This window comes from Anomaloglossus baeobatrachus, chromosome 4 (genome assembly GCF_048569485.1).
Source record: "Anomaloglossus baeobatrachus isolate aAnoBae1 chromosome 4, aAnoBae1.hap1, whole genome shotgun sequence".
NCBI classification, from domain to species: domain Eukaryota; kingdom Metazoa; phylum Chordata; class Amphibia; order Anura; family Aromobatidae; genus Anomaloglossus; species Anomaloglossus baeobatrachus.
Genome location: NC_134356.1, coordinates 656902034 through 656925290, shown reverse-complemented (window position 1 = coordinate 656925290; position 23257 = coordinate 656902034). Strand labels below are relative to the sequence as shown.

Here is a 23257-nt window from a genome sequence, read left to right as displayed (position 1 = left end):
AATGTCAAGGGTGCCAACACTTTTGACCATGACTGTATATGCTGGATCAGTGCTGACTGATGCAGTGCGTGAGCTCAGCTCTGTGACATGACAGTCAGGCCAATACCCCCATTAAACAACCACGTATCAGTGACCATGGTCGGCTCATAGAGTCCACTATGGAAATACTAAGGGCATCAAGGGATAATCGTGATATTACTGTTGCTCAGGGTACGTGTCAAGCCACATTGCGACCTGAATCACCATAATACGATTATGCCATGATGTCCCAATATTTCCCAAGGGCATACAAGTAGTCACCGCTCTTGGGAGGAGATCTTTCATTGTTTGGACTGACCAGCTTTAGCCCAAGTATACTGATAAATATACATACCGTATATTATATATTTGGGAAAACAACGATATCAGAAGAAAGGATACTGCCTTTGATTAATGTAGAGTCACAACTGTAATCCCAATCAATCTTGGTCACTGAATGGAACAGCTTTGCCATATATCTGCAGAGAAAACGAGACAGAAGCGTATTAGGACACAACAAGATTCTCCTCCACTTTTTATTATTATTATTATTTTTTATTATAGCGGCATTTATTACATGGGGCTTTACACGTGAAAGGGGTGTACATAATAGGGACAAGTACAATAATCATAAACAAAACAAGGCACAGACAGGTACAGGAGTATAGAGGTCCCTGCCCGCGAGGGCTCACAGTCTACAGGGGTTGGGTGAGAATACAGTAGGTGAGGCAAGAGGTGGTCGTGTGGACTGAGGGTTACGGCAGGTTGTAGGCTTGTCGGAAGAGGTGGGTCTTCAGGTTCCTTTTGAAGCTTGTCAAGGTAGGCAAGAATCAGATATGTTGAGGCAGAGCATTCCAGAGTATGGGGGAGGCACGGGAGAAATCTTGGATGCGATGGTGGGAAGAGGAGATGAGAGGGGAGCAGAGGAGATCTTGTGAGGATCGGAGGTTACGTGCAGGTAAGTACCGGGAGACTAGGTCACAGATGTAAGGAGGAGACAGGTTGTGGATGGCTTTATATGTCTGAGCAATTGTATTTTAAAGAGGTCCAGGCCGGGTAAAGGAGGATGATGACCGATCAATAGGAAAGATCATCAACGTCAGATCAGTCGGCGCCCGACACCCAACACGTCTGGTGGCAATTAATCTCAAGGACAGCAAAGGAATTGGCAGTCTAAAATTTGACATGCCCGATCAACGATTGGTAGTTAGACCCCATACACTTTAGACTGTCGGACAAACCTGTTAATATGGGCCTGTTGGGTTCACATTAGTCCAATGTGTACAGGGTCCTTTAGGCCTATTTCACGGATCCAGTTGTCATCCGCTTGCAATGGAAACAAACCAAGAACGGGTGCAAAATGTCAACCAAAGTGTCTGTATTTTTAATGAATCGATCTTATTAGGCCGGGGCCACACGGGGCACTAATGCGCTGCTCGCATGACACTCGGCTCACGCTGGCAGCACAGCAGGAGCCGAGCGTCATGCTAGTATCCATGCGTCTGAGGTCCGACCCTGTGAGCGGACCTCAGCTGCGGAGAGCGGCCAGGCTCTCAGGAGGGGCGGGCCGGCGCTGCGGAGGAGGGGAGGGAGGAATTTCTCTCCCTCTCTCCTCCGTAGCCGGCTATTGCGATTCTCGCTCTGCACGCACAGTACACCGGTGTACCGCAAGTGCAGTGCGATTTTTCTCTCGCCCCATTCACTTGAATGGGTGCGAGAGAAAACAGGAGCTCATTACAATCGCAGCATGCTGCAATTGCTTTCTCGGTCCGATTAGGGCTGAGAGAATAATCGCTCCTGTGCGCTGACACACAGGCTAATATTGGTCCGAGGGGAATGCCAAGTTTTATCGCACTCCACTCGCACCGATTTTCTCGCCGTGTGGCTTAGGCCTGATCATTAAATAAAGACTCTTTGGTTTTCGTTTTGCATCCTTTTTTTTTTGCTTCTGTTTTTACCATGGCCTCCGCTGAAGCCGCCCTCTAGTGACCTGGGTATGTGTAGTGCTAAAAATCAGGCCTGATAACAGAGGACACATTCAATGACCGTCCGCTAAGTTTAATTTCCCATAGACTTCAATGTCAAAAACTAAAAAAAAAAAAAAAAAAAAAAAGAAATAAATAATAAAAAAATGGATCTAGTTGTGATCATTTTTTTGACCAGATAAATAAAAGTTGCGCAGACTACTTTTCTTGATGTAGCTGAAAAACAAAACGAAGAAATAGATAGTAGCTGGAAATGAGGTAGGCAGGAGACATTTTGGGACATTTCCATCCCCATGCAAGTGAATGCATTCTGTGCTGGATCATTTTATTTCCACTTTTATGATCCCCCCCAAAAAAAAAAAATACTACCAGACAATGTGAACACAAAGAAAGTGTCCAAATGTAAGCAGGCCGTGAGGGGTCAACAAATTCTGAACACCGTGCAATGCCGGGTTCTGGGCGTGATGGACGGCACATGGACAAAAAGTCCATCTCCGCGTCATACAATGTCTGTGTCACGTTAGGTACGGGGCAGTACCAAGCAAGTGGCGAAAGGGAAGGGAGACCCTGTGTCTAGGGAGGGGGGAGATGGTGACCTCTGACCAAACCTACTGCTAGCCCCTGTGGTCCCTCACCACCCTAGATCGGCTCAGCACCTATATGCAGAGCCAGATACCTGACCCTAGTATCCCTAGTCCTGGGCCCTAAATAGGCAACGGATGGGATGAGCTCTTCATCAACCCCAGTAAACACTAGAGAAGACACAAAGAGGACACACAAGGGGAAAATGCATGAACTACGTAACCACAGATGACTCAGGTAGAAGTTCAGCAGAGCTTTCAGCAACAATACTACAGATGAGTGCAAGCCACCTGCTTGCAACCAGAATTTGAATTAACTGAATAATATCACCAGCACCAGTCCAGGGAAGAAGGGAGTATTTAGACACCAAGAAAATACTGATAATCAGCAGCTGGGTGGAAGACAAGATCCTGCTGTGTCCAAAAGTGGAAGAGATGAAAATCCAGCAGGAAAGCTGCCTAGTACAATGAATACCAACAGCAGGAACAATAGAAAGTCAGGGAGCATTTTGTGCAGTCAAACGCTGTGACCTTCTATTTCCAGAAACCACATGACTGTCTGTCACCCGTGACCGTCTGGGAATCCGTATTGACAGAGACCCAAACGTAAGACGAGAACGAGAGATCTCAACTGATCTGATCTGGAGGATGAAGCGCTCGGAGAATCATGGCGTGATGGCTGCAATAACTTCTGTGCGATGGACCCCGCATCTATTAGACATTTCTGACATGTCCTGTGCAAATATCTTTGATAGGAATACCTTATTTCATTTTTAAAATCCAATGATCTGTGCCGATTGTCACAATTCATCTTTATTGGGGTTGACTCTCTTATTCTACTACAGGGGGACGGAGCTCATCGCATGGAGGTATAATACTACCACCAGTAACTTATGCACAGTAAATCCAGATGACCTGAGCTCCCCCTAGGGGCGACAGCAGGTATAGTGGCCCATAATTATCAAAAATTGCAAATATAACCCATATTGATAAAATGTCGCACTTTATGATTTTCTTGTTGCAAATTACACTGGCGCAATTTTTTTAAGGCGTGCCTATTACCAATCTAGGGCTGACTTTTGGCACTTCATAAAAACAGTGGGAAGCCGCAGATGTCACAGTTCAGTAACAAATTAAGGAACAAAAAACAGAAATCCTCGCACTTAGACTTAAGCGGGCTTTACACGCTGCAACATCGCTAGATAGCACCCGCCCACGTCGGTGGCGTGTCATGGGGTGATCGCTGCCGTAGCAAACAATATCGCTACGGCAGCGTCACATGCCTGTTCACCGACGTTGCTGTGGCCGCCGAACAATCTCTCCTTTAAGGGGGTGGTTCGTTCGGCGTCACAGCGCCGTCACTAAGCGGCCGCCCAATAGAAACGGAGGGGCGGAGATGAGCGGCCGTAACATCCCGCCCACCTCCTTCCTTCCTCATTGCGGGCGGCTGCAGGTAAGGTGAGGTTTCTCGTTCCTGGGGTGTCACACACAGCAGCCCCTGATTAACACCTTCACGACTTTCGATGTACTGGTACATCCAAGGTTGTGTTTGTCCTTTTAATGCGGGCGCCGACATTCACAGGAGATCAGCATTTTTGCTGTACAGAGCGATCCGGATGCACTGCTCTCTACGTCAGATGTGATTGGACTGTGTTAGCTGCAAGGGACTGGGAAAAAAAAATCAATAAAAGAAAAAAAAAAAGTGTAAAAAAAAAAACAAACAACAAAGTTCAACTCACCCCCCCTTTTGCCCCACTGAAAGAAACAAAAAGACATATTTTGTATCGCTGCATTCAGAAATATAAACTAAATTGATCTGATTAGTACTGAGAAAAAAAAATTCTATCTATATATATATAAAAAAAATTTTTGCCGTTGCAACATTACGATAAAATGTAAAAAGAGGCGATCAAATCATCACATCTACCCAAGCATGAAATAATTAAACATATGTCAGCTCAGGATGCAAAATATAAAAGACATTTCAATGTAAATTATTTTTTGTGTGCAAATTGGGATTTTATTACATTTAGATTAGCAAACATCTTAATCTGAAAAAAAAGCTGGAGAGCAAATGTGTCAAAAGTAACATGTCAACTCCTTCCCGCAAATATACGTGTTATACACGTCCAGGGAAGGGGTCCTCACATGTGGAAGGGGCTGAGCTCACGCCACACGCGGCAGATACTGGCTATATTAAGTAGCTGGCATCTATCTCTAACAAACACGGCCGGCGCAGAGTTCTGTACGTGGCTGTTAGCCATTTAATTGCTGCGGTCCATCTCGGATAGCGGCATTTAAATGGAACGCGAGCTGATGCCTTAGCACATTGGCTACCATCAGCCCATCACGACGCGATTGCGGGGCACCCATAGGTTACAATGAAAGCCGGGGGTCTGCTGAAGACCCCCGTTGCTGTCATCTCGCTCCTCCAGTAAAACTCAGCTGTAGGCGCAGCTCCACAGGAGACTGAAATTTTCACTATATACTGCAATATTATGTGTATTGCGATATAAAAGAGAAGTCCCCTTAGGAGAGTGACAAGTGTAAAAAAAAATTAAGTTTTAATAAAATAAAAACCAATAATAAAATAAAAACAATAACAAAAAAATATATACAGTATATATTATATATATATATACATATACACACACACATTTTATACTCCGGTAAGGTAATGGAGGTACAACTGAGCAAAAATGTGACGTTTGGAAAAGTCGCAGGTTATAAAAAGTTCAGATCGTCATCCTTTTTCCCCAATTAAAAAAAAAAATTAAAAAAAAAATGGGAGGGAAGAAATAACATATGTGGAAATGCTGTGTTCGTAAAAGTCCAATCAATTAAAATTTTAATTAACATAGATTAAGGGACACTGCCTCCTGCTGGCCTGTCCAGAGGAACGAACTGCAAATATGGGATTAATTAACGTAGGAATTGCGTGTTTTTTGTCACCTAATTTCCTTAAAAATTTTAATAAAAAGCAACTCAAAGCACCGTATGTATGCAACATTAGTATCAATAAAAACATGAGCTCTCTACATAATAAATTCCTCACTCAGCACCAGAGGAAAAAAAAAAAAAAATAATATATATATATATATATATATATATATATATATATATATATATATATATATTATATATATATATATATATATATATATATATATATATATATATATATATACTAGAAGGTGGCCCGATTGTAACGTATCGGGTAGGCTAGAATATGTATGTACGTTAACATATTGAATAATAAGGTAATGAATGGACTGGATGGGTTCGGTGTAATTTAGAATTCTTATAATTGTTTATTGGTTTTAAAATGATAAACAACAGAAGGAACAGTTTTAATAGATGAGTCTTAAGGGGGCTTTACACGCTACGATATCGTTAATATTTTGTCGTCGGGGTCACGTTGTTAGTGACGCACATCCGGCGTCATTAACGATATCGCAGCGTGTGACACTGACCAGCGGCCTTAAGCGACCTCAAAAATGGTGAAAATCGTTCACCATGGAGAGGTCGTCCTAAAGTAAAAAATCGGTAAGGGTTGTTTATCCAGGTGGTTCGTCGCTCCTGCGGCAGCACACATCGATATGTGTGACACCGCAGGAGCGAGGAACGTCTCCTTACCTGCCGCCGGCCGCAATGAGGAAGGAGGTGGTGGGCGGGATGTTTACATCTCGCTCAGCTCCGCCCCTCCGCTTTGATTGGCCGGCCGCTTAGTGACGTTGCGGTGACGTCGCTGTGATGCCGAACGTCCCTCCCCCTTGAAGGAGGGATTGTTCGGCAGTCACAGCGACGCCGCCGACCAGGTAAGTGCGTGTGACGCTGCCGTAGCGATAATGTTCGCTGCGGCAGCGATCACAAACAATCGCATGCGCGACGGGGGCGGGTACTTACACGCTCGATATCGCTACAAATTGCTAGCGATATCGCTACAGTGTAAAGCCCCCTTAATATTTAATGAAGTCCATGGCTTGTAATGAAAGAAGGCCATGAACCGTGTAAAGTTAAGTAAAAATATGCTGATGCTGTGATGTGGCCCAATGCTGACATGTGCCCCCATCGTGGTGCAGCCACCATCCTGACATGTGCCCCCATCCTGCGGGGTAATGTGTGCGGGGGGCGGTGTGCGGGGGGGCGGAGTCGTGCGGGGCCATGGCGCTGAGGACGTCAGTGCCAGGGACTGCATGGCTATCCAGGTGTGTGTGTGTGTTCAGTGTATACATGCGGAGGGCGAAGTGCGGGGGGAAGGGGTGCAGCCAAGTGGGGTAATGTGTGCGGGGGGCGGAGGCGAGCGGTGGGTATGTGTCGGCTGGGCTCCCGGGGGGGAAGCACTCACCAGGGTGTCGGAGCTCCGTGTGGGTGTGGGGAAAAATGTCGGGCGTCGTCCTGTCGGCCCGTAGTTCGGGCTGTTCAGTTAGCTGAGCCGTTGGTCGCAGGCTTTTTAGCACGCGCGGTGTGGCGACGGTTGTCTCTGTAATGACGTCATTTTGGAGCAAGACAGACAGAATAAAGCAATTATATATATATAGATATATATTTTATTTTTTTTTTTTTTTACAGTTTTTTAATTTATTTTTCAATCACTTAAATTAAAAAAATAAATAAATTGATGCATGATTTGGATTGCCGCAATCAGACCGACATCGACAGTCATGTTTGCAGGTTAGTTTTTGAACGCCGTAGGCCCCTACCCACTAAAAATCGCAGTACGTTTTTTTTCACATTTTATAACACTTGAATTTTTTTTTTGCTGTTTCTCAGTACATTGTCTGGTAAAATGAATGGTGCTATTCAAAGAAGGGAATTTTGTTACTTACCGTAAATTCCTTTTCTTCTAGCTCTTATTGGGAGACCCAGACGATTGGGTGTATAGCTACTGCCTCCGGAGGCCACACAAAGCATTACACTAAAAAGTGTAAGGCCCCTCCCCTTCTGGCTATACACCCCCCGTGGGATCACGGGATGCTCAGTTTTAGTGCTAAAGCAAGAAGGAGGAAAGCCAATAACTGGTTTAAACAAATTCACTCCGAGTAACATCGGAGAACTGAAAACCGTTCAACATGAACAACATGTGTACCCGCAAACAAACCCAAAAATCCCGAAGGACAACAGGGCGGGTGCTGGGTCTCCCAATAAGAGCTAGAAGAAAAGGAATTTACGGTAAGTAACAAAATTCCCTTCTTCTTCGGCGCTCTATTGGGAGACCCAGACGATTGGGACGTCCAAAAGCAGTCCCTGGGTGGGTAACGAAATACCTCATGTTAGAGCTGCAAGACAGCCCTCCCCTACGGGGAGGCCACTGCCGCATGCAGGACTCTTCTACCTAGGCTGGTGTCCGCCGAAGCATAGGCATGCACCTGATAATGTTTGGTGAAAATGTGCAGACTCGACCAGGTAGCTGCCTGGCACACCTGTTGAGCTGTAGCCTGGTGTCGTAATGCCCAGGACGCACCCACAGCTCTGGTTGAATGGGCCTTCAGCCCTGATGGAACCGGAAGCCCCGCAGAACGGTAGGCTTCAAGAATTGGTTCTTTGATCCATCGAGCCAGGGTGGCTTTAGAAGCCTGCGACCCCTTGCGCTGACCAGCGACAAGGACAAAGAGTGCATCAGAGCGGCGCAGGGGCGCCGTGCGGGAAATGTAGAGTCTGAGTGCTCTCACTAGATCTACGAAATGTAAATCCTTTTCATACCGGTGAACCGGATGAGGACAAAAAGAAGGTAACGAGATATCCTGATTAAGATGAAACGAGGATACTACCTTAGGGAGAAACTCCTGAATGGGGCGCAGCACTACCTTGTCCTGGTGGAACACCAGGAAGGGAGCCTTGGATGACAGTGCTGCTAGCTCAGACACTCTCCGAAGAGACGTGATCGCTACCAGAAAGGCCACTTTCTGTGACAGTCGAGGAAGGGAAACATCCTTCCGAGGTTCGAAAGGCGGCTTCTGGAGGGCAACTAGTACTCTGTTCAGATCCCATGGATCTAACGGCCGCTTGTACGGGGGCACGATATGACAAACCCCCTGCAGGAACGTGCGCACTTTAGGAAGGCGTGCCAGACGCTTCTGAAAAAAAAACACGTATAGTGCCGAGACTTGCCCTTTAAGGGAGCCTAACGACAAGCCCTTTTCTAACCCCGATTGTAGGAAGGAAAGAAAAGTAGGCAATGAAATGGCCCGGGAGACACTCCCTGAGCAGAGCACCAGGATAAGAAAATCTTCCACGTCCGTGGTAGATCTTAGCAGACGTGGGCTCCATAGCCTGTGCCAAGGTGGCAACGACCTCTTGGAATAATCCTGAGAACACTAGGATCTAGGATGCAATGGCCATACAGTAGGTTCAGGGCCGTAGAATTCAGCTGTTGTGCCGATTCGTGAAACCCGTCCGGGTGCAGAGACCATTCTCCTGCGTCCACGCCCTGGTGACTGAGGAAGTCTGCTTCCCAGTTTTCTACGCCCGGGATGTGAACTGCGGAGATGGTGTAGCTCTGTCTTCCACCCCCAGCAGAATCCGGTGGACTTCCAGGGAGGCTCGCCGACTGCGTAGGCCGCCTTGGTGGTTGATGTATGCCACTGCTGTGGATTGTCCGACTGAATTCGGATCTGTTTGCCTTCCAGCCACTGCAGGAAGTCTTGCAGGGCAATATACACTGCCCAGAGCTCGAGACAATTGATCTGAAGAGTGGACTCCTCTGAAGAGAGTCCTTGATCGTCTGAGAAAGGGGGGCGTTCCTGTGTAGGGACATCGACTTCCCCTCACATTAGCGAAGAATGTTCTATTGAAGTGGACGCAGATGAAACTGCGTGAAAGGGACTGCCTCTGGAAGAGGCGTCTCCTTGAAGGAGAGACTGCACCCTCGTCTGCAGTGACCGCTGTTTGTCCAGTGGAAGCTTCACCATCGCTGAGAGAGTGTGAAACTCTATGCCGAGCCTATGCCAGCGATTGGGTTTAACTTTGAAAAGTTGAGGACTCCCCCGAAACTCTGGGAAGTTTCCAGCGCCATGTGCAGGCTGTGTTGGCATGCCTTTTAAGAGAGTGCCTTGACAAGGAGATTGTCCAAGCAAGGGATCACAGAGTGACCGTGAGAGTGCGGGACTGCTGTCACTGCTGCCATCAACTTGGTGAACACCCGTGGGGCTGTCGCCAGACTGCAGGGTAGGGCTATGAACTGAAGATGCTCGTCTTTAATAACGCATCATAGCAAACGCCGGTGCCCTGGAGCAATCGGCACATGGAGATAAGCATCCTGATGTCTATTGATGCTAGGAAATCTCCTTGAGGCATTGAGGCAAAAACGGAGCGGGGGGTTCCATCCGGAACCGCCTGGTTTTCACGTGCTTGTTGAGCAGTTTAAGGTCCAGAACGGAACGGAAGGAGCCGTCCTATTTTGGCACCACGACCAGGTCAGAGCAAAAAGCGTATCTTGTTCCTGAGGAGGAACAGGGATTACCACTCCTCCTGCCTGCAGAAGAGCCTCTGCTCGGTCGGTGAGGAAGTTTTGAGACAAACTGACTCTCACCCACAGGCCTTTGACCTGTGGCAGGTAAATGTCGCTAAAGCGGGGGAGTCTGCCTCCGACTGCGGATGTGGAGTGCGAGGGCTGAAAGTCATGAGGAAAACGCCTTGGTTGCGGTTCCTCCGGCTGCCCTCCCCGGGCGTGATTGAGCCCGCCAGGAATCTGTGCCCCTCTGGGCCTTTCGAGTCCTCTTGGACAGGTGAATGATTTCATTTCACCACTTACCAACAGCCTGTCACCAGATAAAGGCAACCTGGTTAAGCACTTTGTTGGAAGCAGCATTTGTTCCAATCTCTTACCACTAGGCTCTGCGTAAAAACACGGAGTTGGCGGACGCCACTGACGTACGGCTCGTAGAGTCTAGGACAGCTTTAACAGCCTGAGTCGCAATGCCGACATTGTGAGATTCAGGACGCTGCTGGGGCCCAGATGTACGTATGACAGCGTCTCTCTTGCAATACTAGCTGAAATGGCTTGGAGTGCCTCTGCGGCTGCGAATGCCTGAGCAACCGACCCGCCGCTAGTTTCATAGACAGATTGCAACCAGAGGCCTATCTGTCTGTCAATGGCATTTTTAAGTGAAAACCCATTCTCCGCTGCAACTATAGATCTAGCCGCAACCCTGGAGATTGGGGGATCCACCTTTGGACACTGGGTCTAGCGCTTGACCACGTCAGGGGGGGAGAGACAACGTGTATCATTAATACGGTTGGAGAAAAACGCTTATCGAGATAAGCGTTACGTTTCTGGACTGCGGCTCTGGAGTCAGAGTGACCAGAAAAAGTACTCAATATACACTTGAGATACCGAAATAGAGATTTCTCTTGCTGTGAAGCTGACTCCTCCACTGGAGGAGCTGAGGGAGAAATATCCAACCTTCCATTGATGGACGCTATAAGATTAGTCACTAAAGCGTCACCATCCGGGCATCCGGATTGAGAGCGGTCTCAGGATCAGAGTCCTGAACAGCTACGTTTGCCTCATCATACAGCGAGTACTCCTGCTGGGACCCTGACCAGTGATGAAGTGGAGGGCCGTTTTCAGCGAGTCCGCTTAGGCAGTCTGGGACTGTCGTCCGTGTCAGAGCCTGCACCCTGGGATGCCTGGAACCCCTCTGGGGCCTTGATTTGTTCCAAATCAGGGTGGCCAGGGGCATTGCAACAATATTGCCCAAGGACCGTCTGGGCTGCACAGTCTGTAAGATGTTAGTCATAGTCACAGACAATATATCAGCGGAAAAACTGGGACTCCGTCCCTGTCTCTCGACAGGGATCACAGGTGGTTCTTTTGGCCACATGTAGTCGAGACCCCGGTTGAGCAATTGCACACACTGGGGGTCCTGGAACAGTATCACATGCCGTACATGACCGTACAGTGAATAGCATACAAGCATGAAGTACAAATAAACACTTCAGCACATGTAGTACAAGCAGCCTAGAAAGCCTGTGCCTTGGCACCCTTGCTTTTCTGCTGCTGTCTGTCTGTTTATCCAGGACTGCAGCCCATGCAATCCAAGCAGCATTGAAAACTTGTGCCTTGGCACCTTGCTTTTCTGCCGCTATTGTCTGTTTATCTAGGCGCATTAGCCAAAAATAGTGACATACAGTGAATGTATAGCATACAAGCATGAAAATAAACACTGCATCACATGCAATCCAAGCAGCATTGAAAGCCTGTGCCTTAGCACCCTTGCTTTTCTGCTGCTGTTGTCTATTTATATAGGAGCATAGCCAAGAATAGCGACATACAGTGAATGTATAGCATACAAGCATAACAATAAACACTGCAGCACATGCAATCCAAGCAGCATTGAAAACTTGTGCCTCAGCACCCCTGCTTTTCTGCTGCTGTTGTCTATTTATATAGGAGCATTAGCCAAGAATAGCGACATACAGTGAACGTATAGCATACAAGCATGACAGTAAACACTGCAGCACATGCAATCGCCTTAGCATTCTTGCTATTTGCTGCCGCTGTCTAGTCACCAAAGTGGGTAGACAGCCAAGAATAGCCTTTACAGTGCAATGTACAGCGACATATACAACAGGACACTTCAGCATTAGTGGGTCAGCACTTCAGCTGCCGCTTACCGCCCGCACAAAAGCGGGTGTGTTGCGCTGGAATCCTGTGACTGGTATCCCGGCGCTTGTCTCCATTTTGTTTCTCTGCGTGCTGGAATGGCTGCCGGCTTCCAGAGAAGAGGGGCGGCCCGAGGGCGTGCCCGAGCCAAGAGCGGGAAAAGCGGCGTCTCACTGCATCTAGTGAAGGGGGCTGGAGAATGCAAAGCAGACTCCAGCTCCCTGCGCCGACTTACTGTACAGCATCCCGCCCCTCCCTTGACTGGCAGGGCTGGGGGCGGGAACGAAGTGAAAACCAGGCCGCAAAGCCGGGGAGTAAAGTTAGAAGCGCCGCCGCCGTAAAAGCGCGGTCGGCGCGTCCCCGGCGCACTACAAGTCGCAGCTGCGCCGCCGCTCTAGGGGCGGTCGGCGCGGCGGTCTCCACACATAAAGTCCCCAAGTAATCTGCCGGGACTATAAGCCCAGCGCACAGCGCTACAGTCCCCGGCGCACTAGCACACCCAGCAAGCCTGGAGTGTGCGTGCCTTTCCATACGGGGACACAGAGTACCTGAAAGTTGCAGGGCCTTGTCCCTGAACGGCACTCCCGCTCCACATCCAGCAGGTTCTATGGGTCTGTGGATGGAGCCCGGCCTCAGGGCTAGGTGGCCGGCAAGATCCCACTTCACCAGAGCCCCTCAGGGGGATGGGGAAGGAAAGCAGCATGTGGGCTCCAGCCTCCGTACCAGCCATAGGTACCTCAACCTTACAAACCACAAGTGGGGTGAGAAGGGAGCATGCTGGGGGCCCTATATGGGCCCTCTTTTCTTCCATCCGAAAGAGTCAGCAGCTGCTGCTGACTACAAACAGTGGAGCTATGCGTGGATGTATGACCTCCTTCGCACACAAAGCTTGAAAACTGAGCATCCCGTGATCCCACGGGGGGTGTATAGCCAGAAGGGGAGGGGCCTTACACTTTTTAGTGTAATGCTTTGTGTGGCCTCCGGAGGCAGTAGCTATACACCCAATCGTCTGGGTCTCCCAATAGAGCGCCGAAGAAAATACAATTTGTCCCATGAAGCACAATTCTTTATACAGCAATGTCAACGAATTTTTTTTTTTTTTAAAAAAAAGTTACGTCTCGTGAAAGTAGTGAAGGAATAAAAAAAAAAAAAGAAGGCGCAAAAATGAACTATTTCCTGGTCCTTAAAAGGGTTAATGTAGGAATTTGCACTAAGGGTGACTTTTTATACAGGGAAAAATTTGGTGCAAAGGATAGACGTCTCCCAATATCTACAAGGAACTACAATGCTTTTATATAGAAAATATCTTTATTTAATATGGAACAATTATAAGAGAGTGGGAGTCTCGACATACCGCACCACACAAAATAGAGTCACATGCAAGTGTACAAAACATCTAGAGTAATCACATGCTGTATCTTACTATAGGACACCCTGACGCGTTTCGCCAATGCTTTATCCAGGCGCCCCTAAGGGTGTCCTATGGTACATTCTTTCAACTGTATATTTGGCTAATGCATCCGTACTATTTTTATCCAATTGGATGAATTTTTGAAATAAAATCCTGAAAGTATTTTTTCGGTGGATACTGTGACTAGGAGATATGCATTTGTTATTGCTGGCCATCATTAGATTTCAATCAGAGTGAAGCTGTCCCCTTTTCTCATGTCATTTTGATGTTGTGCATTTTTATCAGGTTTTATTTTTTCAATAAAGATATTTTCTATATTAAAGCATTGTAGTTCCTTGTAGGTTGTATGGTTCACTGTGAACTACCTGTGGTTGGTGCTATCACATAGGCTCTTTTTGAGTGGTGATCAAAATTTTTAGGTTTGTCTCCCAATATCTGTACATATCACTGCGGAAAAAAAGGTAGCAATACTCACATAGCTGAAGGGATGACCACCGTCGTGTCCTCCCACGCCTCCCTCTCCACATCAGCTATTTCGTCTTCCAGAAGTTTCACCTCCTCAAGCTCCTTCTGCAGAAATGTATTGGCGTTGAGGAAAACACAAAACTGGACATCTCATAACTGTTTAATTCAGAAAACCTATTTTTATTTATTTACTAGCTGTAGTACCCGGCGCTGCCCGGGATAGTAACTGTCTCTCTGTGTCTCTCCCAGTCTTTGTTTGTCTGTGTCTGTCTGTCTCTGTCTCTTTGTCTGTCTGTCTTTATGTGTCTGTCTCTTTTCCTGTCTGTCTGTCTCTATCCATGTATGTCTCTGTCTCTATCCATGTATGTCTCTGTCTCTCTCTCTGTCTCTGTATCAGTCTCTCTCTCTCTGTCTGTATCCCTCTATCTCTGTCTCTTTCCCCAACTCTGTCTGTCTCTTTCCCTGGGCTCTGTCTCCGTCTCTTTCCTTGTCTGTCTCTCTCTCTATCCGTCTCCCCACTGACATCATATTACTTCACACATAAGTTTGTTATACTATGAATGTCCTTTATTCCCATAGCAACCAAAAATTAATAAACCCCCGGCTCACTCCTCGTACAGCCGCATAGACCTGTTTCTTGTGAGCCAAAAGGCTCTGACCTGGCAGATACAGGCCTCTATAGGCAGTATATCCTGGTCTGACCATGCTCCTATATTCCTGAGCCTTACTATCCCAGATGGGGCAGGGAGGCCGTGGTCTTGGCGGTTGAACGATAGTCTGCTTGGGGATCAGGGGTGCATGAAGGATCTACAGAACACGATTGATGAATTTTTAGAAATACACTCAGAAGACCCCACAGCCCTTCCCGTGCAGTGGGAGGCACTTAAATGTGTGTTGAGAGGGGTTTTGATCAAACATGGGGCTAGGCTTAAGAGAGAGAGAGCCCAAACCATTTTGTCCCTACTTCAGAATATTTCAGATCTGGAAAGGGCCCATAAGAAGACATTATCACCTTTGACACTGGCGGAGCTAGTCAAAAATAGAGAGGCGCTTAAATCCATTCTCGACCGACAGTATGAGCAACATAGGACTAGAATAAAAAGATTCCTCTATGAATATGCAGATAAATGTGGTAGACCACTAGCTAGGATTCTACACCCTAGGGGACACCACAGCCACATTCCCATGATTAAACAAGCAGATGGCTCTTCAACTCAGAACCCAACTCTCATCGCGGAACAGTTCCAAAGGTATTATAGAGACCTATATAACATAAAGGGCAAATTTGGAGACATGCCACATGACGCATTAGAAAATAAAATAAACGACTACGTATCCAGAACGGCCCTACCGGTTATACCCAGCGCTGAGGTTAAAAATTTAGAGACGGACTTTATAGAAGCAGAAGTGGCATCTATCATTAAAGAATCTCCCTTAGGCAAAAGTCCGGGTCCAGATGGGTTTACCCCTAAATTTTATAAAATATTCCAAACTCAGCTATCCCCGTTCTTGACTAAAGTATTTAATTCCATCTCAGAAAATTCCCAATGGGTGGCGCAATCTCTCGAAGCCCATATATGTGTTATCCCCAAACCGGGGAAGGATCACATGTTAGTTACAAATTACAGACCCATTTCAATGATCAATCTAGACCTAAAACCTTTTTCCAAAGCCTTAGCCAACAGACTTGCTCCTTCCTTGCCCGGGATAATACACACAGATCAAGTGGGGTTCGTACAAGGTCGGGAGGCACGTGACAACACCAACAAACTGTTCCTCCTGATGGCCCGGTCGAGGGTTCATTCTCTTCCCATGTGTTTACTCTCAGTGGATGCGGAGAAGGCCTTTGACCGGGTCAGTTGGAGTTTCATGATGGCCGCTCTAAAGCAGGTGGGTTTGGGCAAAAAATTTTTAGATAGGATTGCGTCCCTTTATTCGAGACCCTCAGCAAAAGTTAGGACGGATGGGTTTCTGTCGTCATCGTTTCAGGTCTACAATGGAACAAGACAGGGATGTCCATTGTCACCTCTGCTCTACGTCATTGTCATGGAGCATCTCGCGGTTGCCATAAGAAATAATGCTAGTATCCATGGGATAGAGGCCGGGGGAGGGAATCGCAAGTTAGCTTTATTTGTGGACGACCTTCTCATGTTTATTTCCCAGCCACACATATCCTTCCCGTCTTTGCTCAAAGAGTTCGGTAACTTAAGTAATTTTAAAGTGAACTTCTCGTAAAATGAAATACTCGCTAGCTGGGTTACTCGTAAACCGAGCATTGTATATGCTTTACATTGAAATTGATATCATTGTTCCACCACTAGGTGGTATTTATAGACATGGTAATATCTTTTGACAGATTATAGCCCATCTGCATATGTATTATTGCAAACTATGTATGTTGGTAGTGGACGTGAGTTTCATGCTCACTTACGGTAATCATTGGTATATTGTGCTGTGGATCATTGGAACTAGCTATCCTTGTTTATTGAATTTACATATTTTTGTTTCTGAATTTTAATGATTAAATTAATACATTTTTGAGCTTTTATACTCTTGTGGAAATGTATTTTCTGGTTGGTTATATTTCACATATGTCAGATAATTTGAGATTTCAGATGACAGAAATTGTAAATCAGCCTGAAGAAGGAGCCTTGATGTTCTGAAAGCTTGCTAATATCATTTTTCTGGTTAGCCTATAAAAGGTATCACTCCTAAAATACTTTTGTCATTCTTGGGACATAGTATTTCAATAGATGACAGAAAGGATATTTAATGTCGCTTTCCAGGGAGGCATTTTTGTCACCCGCAGCTTGCAGCTCTTGCTCAATCTTCCCTAGTTTGGACGATGTCTTCTGTTTCATTTCTTCCGTTTCCAGAAGTGTCTGAGCTACGTCTTCTTCTACAGACAAGAAATCTAGAAGAAGTGCAGAATTAATAAGAATACAACTTTACCCATTCAGTATACTCTACTACATCACGGGTGGAAGGGCTGAACAGGACACGGTACCTCTGAGGAGATCTGACATCTGGCTCTCCGTCTCTATAAGAGAATCGATCATGCTTTCTTGCGAGTCCAGGCTCTTCTTCAGGATCCGGGCAGCATGGTCCGACACCAATATGTTAACAATCTCCCGACTGACCTGCAAATAGTCCTGCATTTGTTTTCGCTGCATTTTTCCGAAACGTGAATATGAAGGTGGACGCAATCCGGAGTGGCCTGCAAAAAAGAAAAAAGTGGTAAGCAACACTAAACGCGACAGGTGGCAAAATAAACACTGTCAAATGTTTTGAGCACCCTCCATGAATGGTCTCAGGACGCTTTACTATTAGCATCATACATAATTCATGAAAGCTTCAACTTTTCTTCTCCGGACAATCATTCTTCCAGATGTCCCAAACAGTCTGTAGTCGGTTTCAGAGAAAATAACTTTACTCCAGTCGTCTGTAGTTCAATCCCTGTACTTCACACAGAGTGCCATTCTGTCCTTGATGTTTTCTTGGAGAGAAGAGACTTTTTTCCTACCCCTAGTGACACTAGGCCAGCATGCAAAAGCCTTCGACTAACTGTACATGTAGAAGCACTAAAACCTGCCTGCTGCCATTCCCGAGCAAGCTCTGCACGGCTCTTGAACCAATTCCATAGCCGAATCTTCTTTAGGAGACGGTACTAGCATTTGCTGGACTTTCTTGGGCGCCCAGAAGTCTTCTTTACAATAATTAAACCTCTCTCTTTGAAGATCATGATGATCTGATGTATGGTTTATTTAGGGGGCAGTCTTACAAGCAGCAATGTCCTTGCCTGTAAACCCTTTTGATGCAAAGCAAAGATGACACCACGTGGTATGGTAACCTTGGTTAATAAAATAAGACACCAGCCCCATTTTAAAGCAACCAGTCAGCTCTTCTAAGGGTACCCACACATCAGCGTTTTTCTGCCGCAATCGCAGATCCGGCATAAGAGCAGTACAGTACTTTACAGTTCACAGACAGTGCGGCAAGCCCCGGTCACATGCTCCGGTCACATGACCGTATGTGCCCGGAGCTTTGCCAGTGAACTGTAAAGTACTGTACTGACCTTGTGCCGGATCTGCGATTGCGGCAGAAAAAACGCTGATGTGTGGGTACCCTTATTCAATCAGCAAGACAGAATGATATCAGCTGCCTTGTCCTTGTAAATACATTCTCCTGAGAAAAGCACTGACATTATGTAAGCAGGTAATTTTGTGGAAAGGGTGAAATTCAGTGGAAACTGTTTTTTTTGTGATCAAGTTATTTTTAAGGAAGGTATTAATTGTTTTTTGGGGTTTTTTGCAATACATCTGATCATTCTTGATAATCTAGAGTTAATGCAAATGACCACTATAAAAACTGAAGCAGAAAACTTGGTGAAAAAGGAAACTTTGAGTCAGTCTCAAAACTTTTGGCTACAACTGTGTAATTTAAACTGATGTTTATGAAGTTATGCTCTAAAAATCCAATAGGTGTCACTATGTGCAAAATTTTGATACTTGTTTCTATACGGAAAATTGTTAGGATTTATCAATCTATTTAAGACCCCCCCAATATTAAATATTAAAAGGGGGGCGCTTAAATACAATTAAATCATATTTTTGTTTTGTCTTTCCTTTCAAAATAAAAGCTGCTCCTTGTTTGGAGACAATCTCATAATACAAAAGGTAGCGACATAATCAACATTTTTGATGCTTTACATAGATAATGTTAGTTTTGGCTCTAAGAACCAGCTGATAGGTTCCCTTAAAGCACCACTCCATCGTTTGCTTGATTTTTATTTCACCGCTGGAGTGGTTCTTTAAATATAAGTCCCCTGCCTCCCATCTTAGGCTGCTTTCACACATCAGTTTTTTGCCATCAGGCACAATCCGGCAAAAACATGAAAAAACACATCCGGCAAAAACATCTGTTGCCGCCGAATGCATTTTTCCCCCCCATAGACTCCTATTAGCGCCAGATTCTGCTGGATGGCCTTGCGTTCCATCCGGCTTTCGCCGATCCGTCAAAATTTGCTTGTCCGGCAGCTGGATGGAACGCTGAAGGGAACGTTTTTTGTCTCCGGCGAAAAAACGGATCGCGCCGGATCCGGCGCCGTGTGGCTTTTTTTTATATTGGAAGCCTATGGGTGCCGGATTCGTTGTAATCAGTCATAAGCCGGACACCAACGATCGATCCGGTTTTTGTTTCTGGGCATGCCCAGACGTTGTGTAAATAGTCTCTCTCTATCTGTCGGTCAGTCTCTCTCTCTCTCTGTCGGTCTCTCCCTCCCTCCTTTATATTCACCGATCAGGGGTGCGGCGTTGCACGGCTGTCACACTGCTCTGACGGCTTCTCCTCTTTTAAAAATGCCGGCTGCTCATTATTCCATCTCGTATTCCCTGCTTCCCCCACCCACCGGCGCATATGATTGGTTGCAGTCAGACACGCCCCCACGCTGAGTGACAGCTGTCTCACTGCAACCAATCACAGCCGCCGGTGGGCGGGTCTATATAGTGCAGTAAAATAAATATATAATTAACAAAAAACGACGTACGGTCCCCCCCAATTTTGATATAGCCAAGGTAAAGCCACAGAGCTGAAGGCTGGTATTCTAAGGATGGGGAGCCCCCCCCAGCCTAAAAATATCAGCCAGAAGCCGCCTGGAATTACCCCATTAGATGCGACGGTCCCGGGACTCTACCTGACTCATTCCGAATTGCCCTAGTGCGATGGCAATCGGGGTAATAAGGAGTTAATAGCAAGTAATTGCTTATCATTACTTATGAGACCTTGGAGCAACTGTTGCAGAAATCTGTGGAAAATATGAGTGTGGTGGAGAGAACTGTGGTCTTCGAGAACGTTCAGACGAACGTATTTTCGTTCTGTGTGTGGAAACTGGGTTGCACTTGGACCGGACGTTAGTCTATGTACTAACTTACATAGGCTACTTTTAACACTGATCTGGGTCCATATGTAATGTTCCAGATCTGTGGACCAGACTCATGCATATAAATAGCAGGCGGCTCCTGCACCTGACCGCCATACAGACGAGCACACGGGGCCAGTCATGTCCACAATTTGCGAATGCAACTTCACAATGTAGTGACCAGTGTGACCCTAATTTAACGTTGCGACATGCCGGCAAACCCAAGGAAGACGTTTCAGAATACCGATATTTTTTTTGGGGGGGGGGTGTTTGTCGCTTAACGAGTGTTTTTGTTTTTTGACTTGTATTGTAAAGTATAAAACGTCTTCGAAGCTGATAACGCCTGAACGGTCCGGTCACGTCTTTTAACCGGTTGGCGTCCTCGGAGACAGTCAAAAGACGTACATACGGCGAGTCGTTCTTACACAGAAGCGCGGGTTTATAATTTTGAGGGTTTTTCTGGGCTCTTTGTTTGGCAAATTTTGGTTGAACCCCCTGAAGATCGACGTCGTGAACCTGTAGGCAGGTATTACCCCTCCGTGTATTGCGTTTATGCCTATGAGGTGTTGATTTTGGGTGTGCAGACCCCCAGCCTGTCCTTACATGGTCCAAACAGCCATATTGGTCACAGTTACTTGGTGTGTGATAGGATTACTCATGGGAAGAGAGGGCACACTACATTTTTGTATTAGGAACTCGGTTTTTAGGACAAACCGTATATTTGCCACCGCCATTATTATTTACTTTTGCCTTTTCCCCTCACAGACCGCCCCCTGCTGTCAATCATCACCACAGACTCGTCCTGCCTCGCCCATCAGCCAATCACTGCCTATCCCTGGTGTCAAGCTACTGATAGTCATGGCAACCGAAGCAGTCTGACCAATCACGGCACACGTACTCTAACTCCGCCTCTTCTCAGAGGCTACGGTTGAAGTTTCAAATTTCCCGCCCAATCTCCTCATAACGGCCGCTGTGTGGCGCGCCCGGCGGTCGCTTCTCCTCACCGTGAGATCCTTGTTGCCGCCGCCGGTCCTTCTAGATAATGGGATGAGTAGGATGATGGCGCGTGGCCAGGTACCGGCAGCGTGTGTCTCCGGCACTGGAGCCCACCTCGTCCTGAGAGGAGGAGTGAGCGCTGCCTCCCCTTACCCCGGGGCGGGCTTCTCACTGCTGCGACCAATGATGTGTCTCCTGCTCCGCTCATGAGGCGGTGTATACACTGAACGCCTCACACACATTTACCTCACCTCAGGACTCAGGAGGAGTGTGGCTCCTCCTATTCCTTATGAGGGAAAACGGCTCATTCGTATATCTACTTTATTCCCTGCTGCTTATATAGCGCCGTCATATTCAGCAGCGCAGTATACTGTAGGTGCTGGCGGATGAGCATAGCTAGCCATGGAAAGCTATAGAGACATACACAGACCAGCCACATGTTACAACCATTGACTGGTGAGCTGACTATCTAATGACATTGGCACTTGTCAGGGAAGACCATGTGATAATGGCAGAAAATGTCCCTGACAATGGCTGAATTGTGATGACCGAGTTAGAACATCTCCAAACATGTGGAGTGTTCCCCAGTATATGGCAGGTCTTGTCGGGTGTTCCTGGCATACGGCGGGTCTTATGGGGTGTTCCCGGTATATGGCATGTCTTATGGGGTGTTCGTGGTCTACAGCAGGCCTTGTGGGGTGTTCCTGGTCTACAGCAGGCCTTGTGGGGTGTTCCCGGCATACTGCAGGTCTTGTGTGCTGTTCCCGGTATACGGCAGGTCTTGTGTGGTGTTCCCGGCATATGGCAGGTCTTGTGTGGTGGTCTCGGCATACGGCAGGTCTTGTGTGGTGTACCCGGCATACGGCAGGCCCGGCATACGGCAGGTCTTGTGGGGTGTACCCGGCATACGGCAGGTCTTGTGGGGTGTACCCGGCATACGGCAGGTCTTGTGGGGTGTACCCGGCATACGGCAGGTCTTGTGGGGTGTACCCGGCATACGGCAGGTCTTGTGCGGTGTACCCGGCATACGGCAGGTCTTGTGCGGTGTACCCGGCATACGGCAGGTCTTGTGCGGTGTACCCGGCATACGGCAGGTCTTGTGCGGTGTACCCGGCATACGGCAGGTCTTGTGCGGTGTACCCGGCATACGGCAGGTCTTGTGGGGTGTACCCGGCATACGGCAGGTCTTGTGGGGTGTACCCGGCATACGGCAGGTCTTGTGGGGTGTACCCGGCATACGGCAGGTCTTGTGGGGTGTACCCGGCATACGGCAGGTCTTGTGGGGGCGCTCCCGGCATACGGCAGGTCTTGTGGGGTGTTCCTGTTAGTGATGGGCAGTCTGGCTCTTTTTGGTGATCCGGTTCCCATGGCTCGGCTCACCAAAAAGAGATCGTTCATGGATCCCTATTAAATATATGTTCACCCCATATGAACATATATTTAAGATCATATTAACGTCACTAAAACACCGCCCACTTACAACAACCAATTAAATAGTTGAGTGGGCGGGGGTTTTGTTCAACTGCCCGGGGTTTTGTCCACTGAACACTGGACTTTTACACCCAGTGAGAGCCATTAAGAGATTAGTGGCTCTTATTGGGGATCCGACTCCTTTCAGTCACAGCAGGGAGCCCGATATTTGAGTTGGATTGTTTGCAACGGACACACCACTACAGCTCTTGAGGGATGTTACCAGTATACAGCAGGTCTTGTAGGGTGTTCCCAGTATACAGCAGGTCTTGTGGGGTGTTCCCAGTATACAGCAGGTCTTGTGGGGTGTTCCCAGTATGCAGCAGGTCTTGTGGGGTGTTCCCGGTATGCAGCAGGTCTTGTGGGGTGTTCCCGGTATGCAGCAGGTCTTGTGGGGTGTTCCCGGTATGCAGCAGGTCTTGTGGGGTGTTCCCGGTATGCAGCAGATCTTGTGGGGTGTTCCCGGTATGCAGCAGATCTTGTGGGGTGTTCCCGGTATGCAGCAGATCTTGTGGGGTGTTCCCGGCATGCAGCAGATCTTGTGGGGTGTTCCCGGCATGCAGCAGATCTTGTGGGGTGTTCCCGGCATGCAGCAGATCTTGTGGGGTGTTCCCGGCATGCAGCAGATCTTGTGGGGTGTTCCCGGCATGCAGCAGATCTTGTGGGGTGTTCCCGGCATGCAGCAGATCTTGTGGGGTGTTCCCGGCATGCAGCAGATCTTGTGGGGTGTTCCCGGCATGCAGCAGATCTTGTGGGGTGTTCCCGGCATGCAGCAGATCTTGTGGGGTGTTCCCGGCATGCAGCAGA

General features: G+C 47.4%; 1 protein-coding gene across 2 annotated transcripts in view; it reads right to left on the bottom strand.

Annotated features, from left to right (window-relative positions):
* The window catches only part of SPC24 (SPC24 component of NDC80 kinetochore complex), a 32663-nt gene extending 11500 nt beyond the window's left edge, over positions 1-21163 (bottom strand). Inside the window, exons 1-5 of one of the 2 annotated variants that reach the window (XM_075343096.1) lie at positions 20989-21163; positions 17075-17284; positions 16837-16981; positions 14078-14182; positions 421-497 (exon numbers count right to left, since the gene is read on the bottom strand). In XM_075343096.1, coding sequence (XP_075199211.1) covers positions 421-497; positions 14078-14182; positions 16837-16981; positions 17075-17240 — 493 coding nt within the window. In that variant the 5' untranslated portion in view covers positions 17241-17284; positions 20989-21163. Of the gene's footprint in view, positions 1-420; positions 498-14077; positions 14183-16836; positions 16982-17074; positions 17285-20728; positions 20816-20988 lie in introns of those variants that run through there. The other variant, XM_075343095.1, reaches the window with a different exon arrangement.
* Between the last annotated feature and the right edge of the window lie 2094 nt (positions 21164-23257).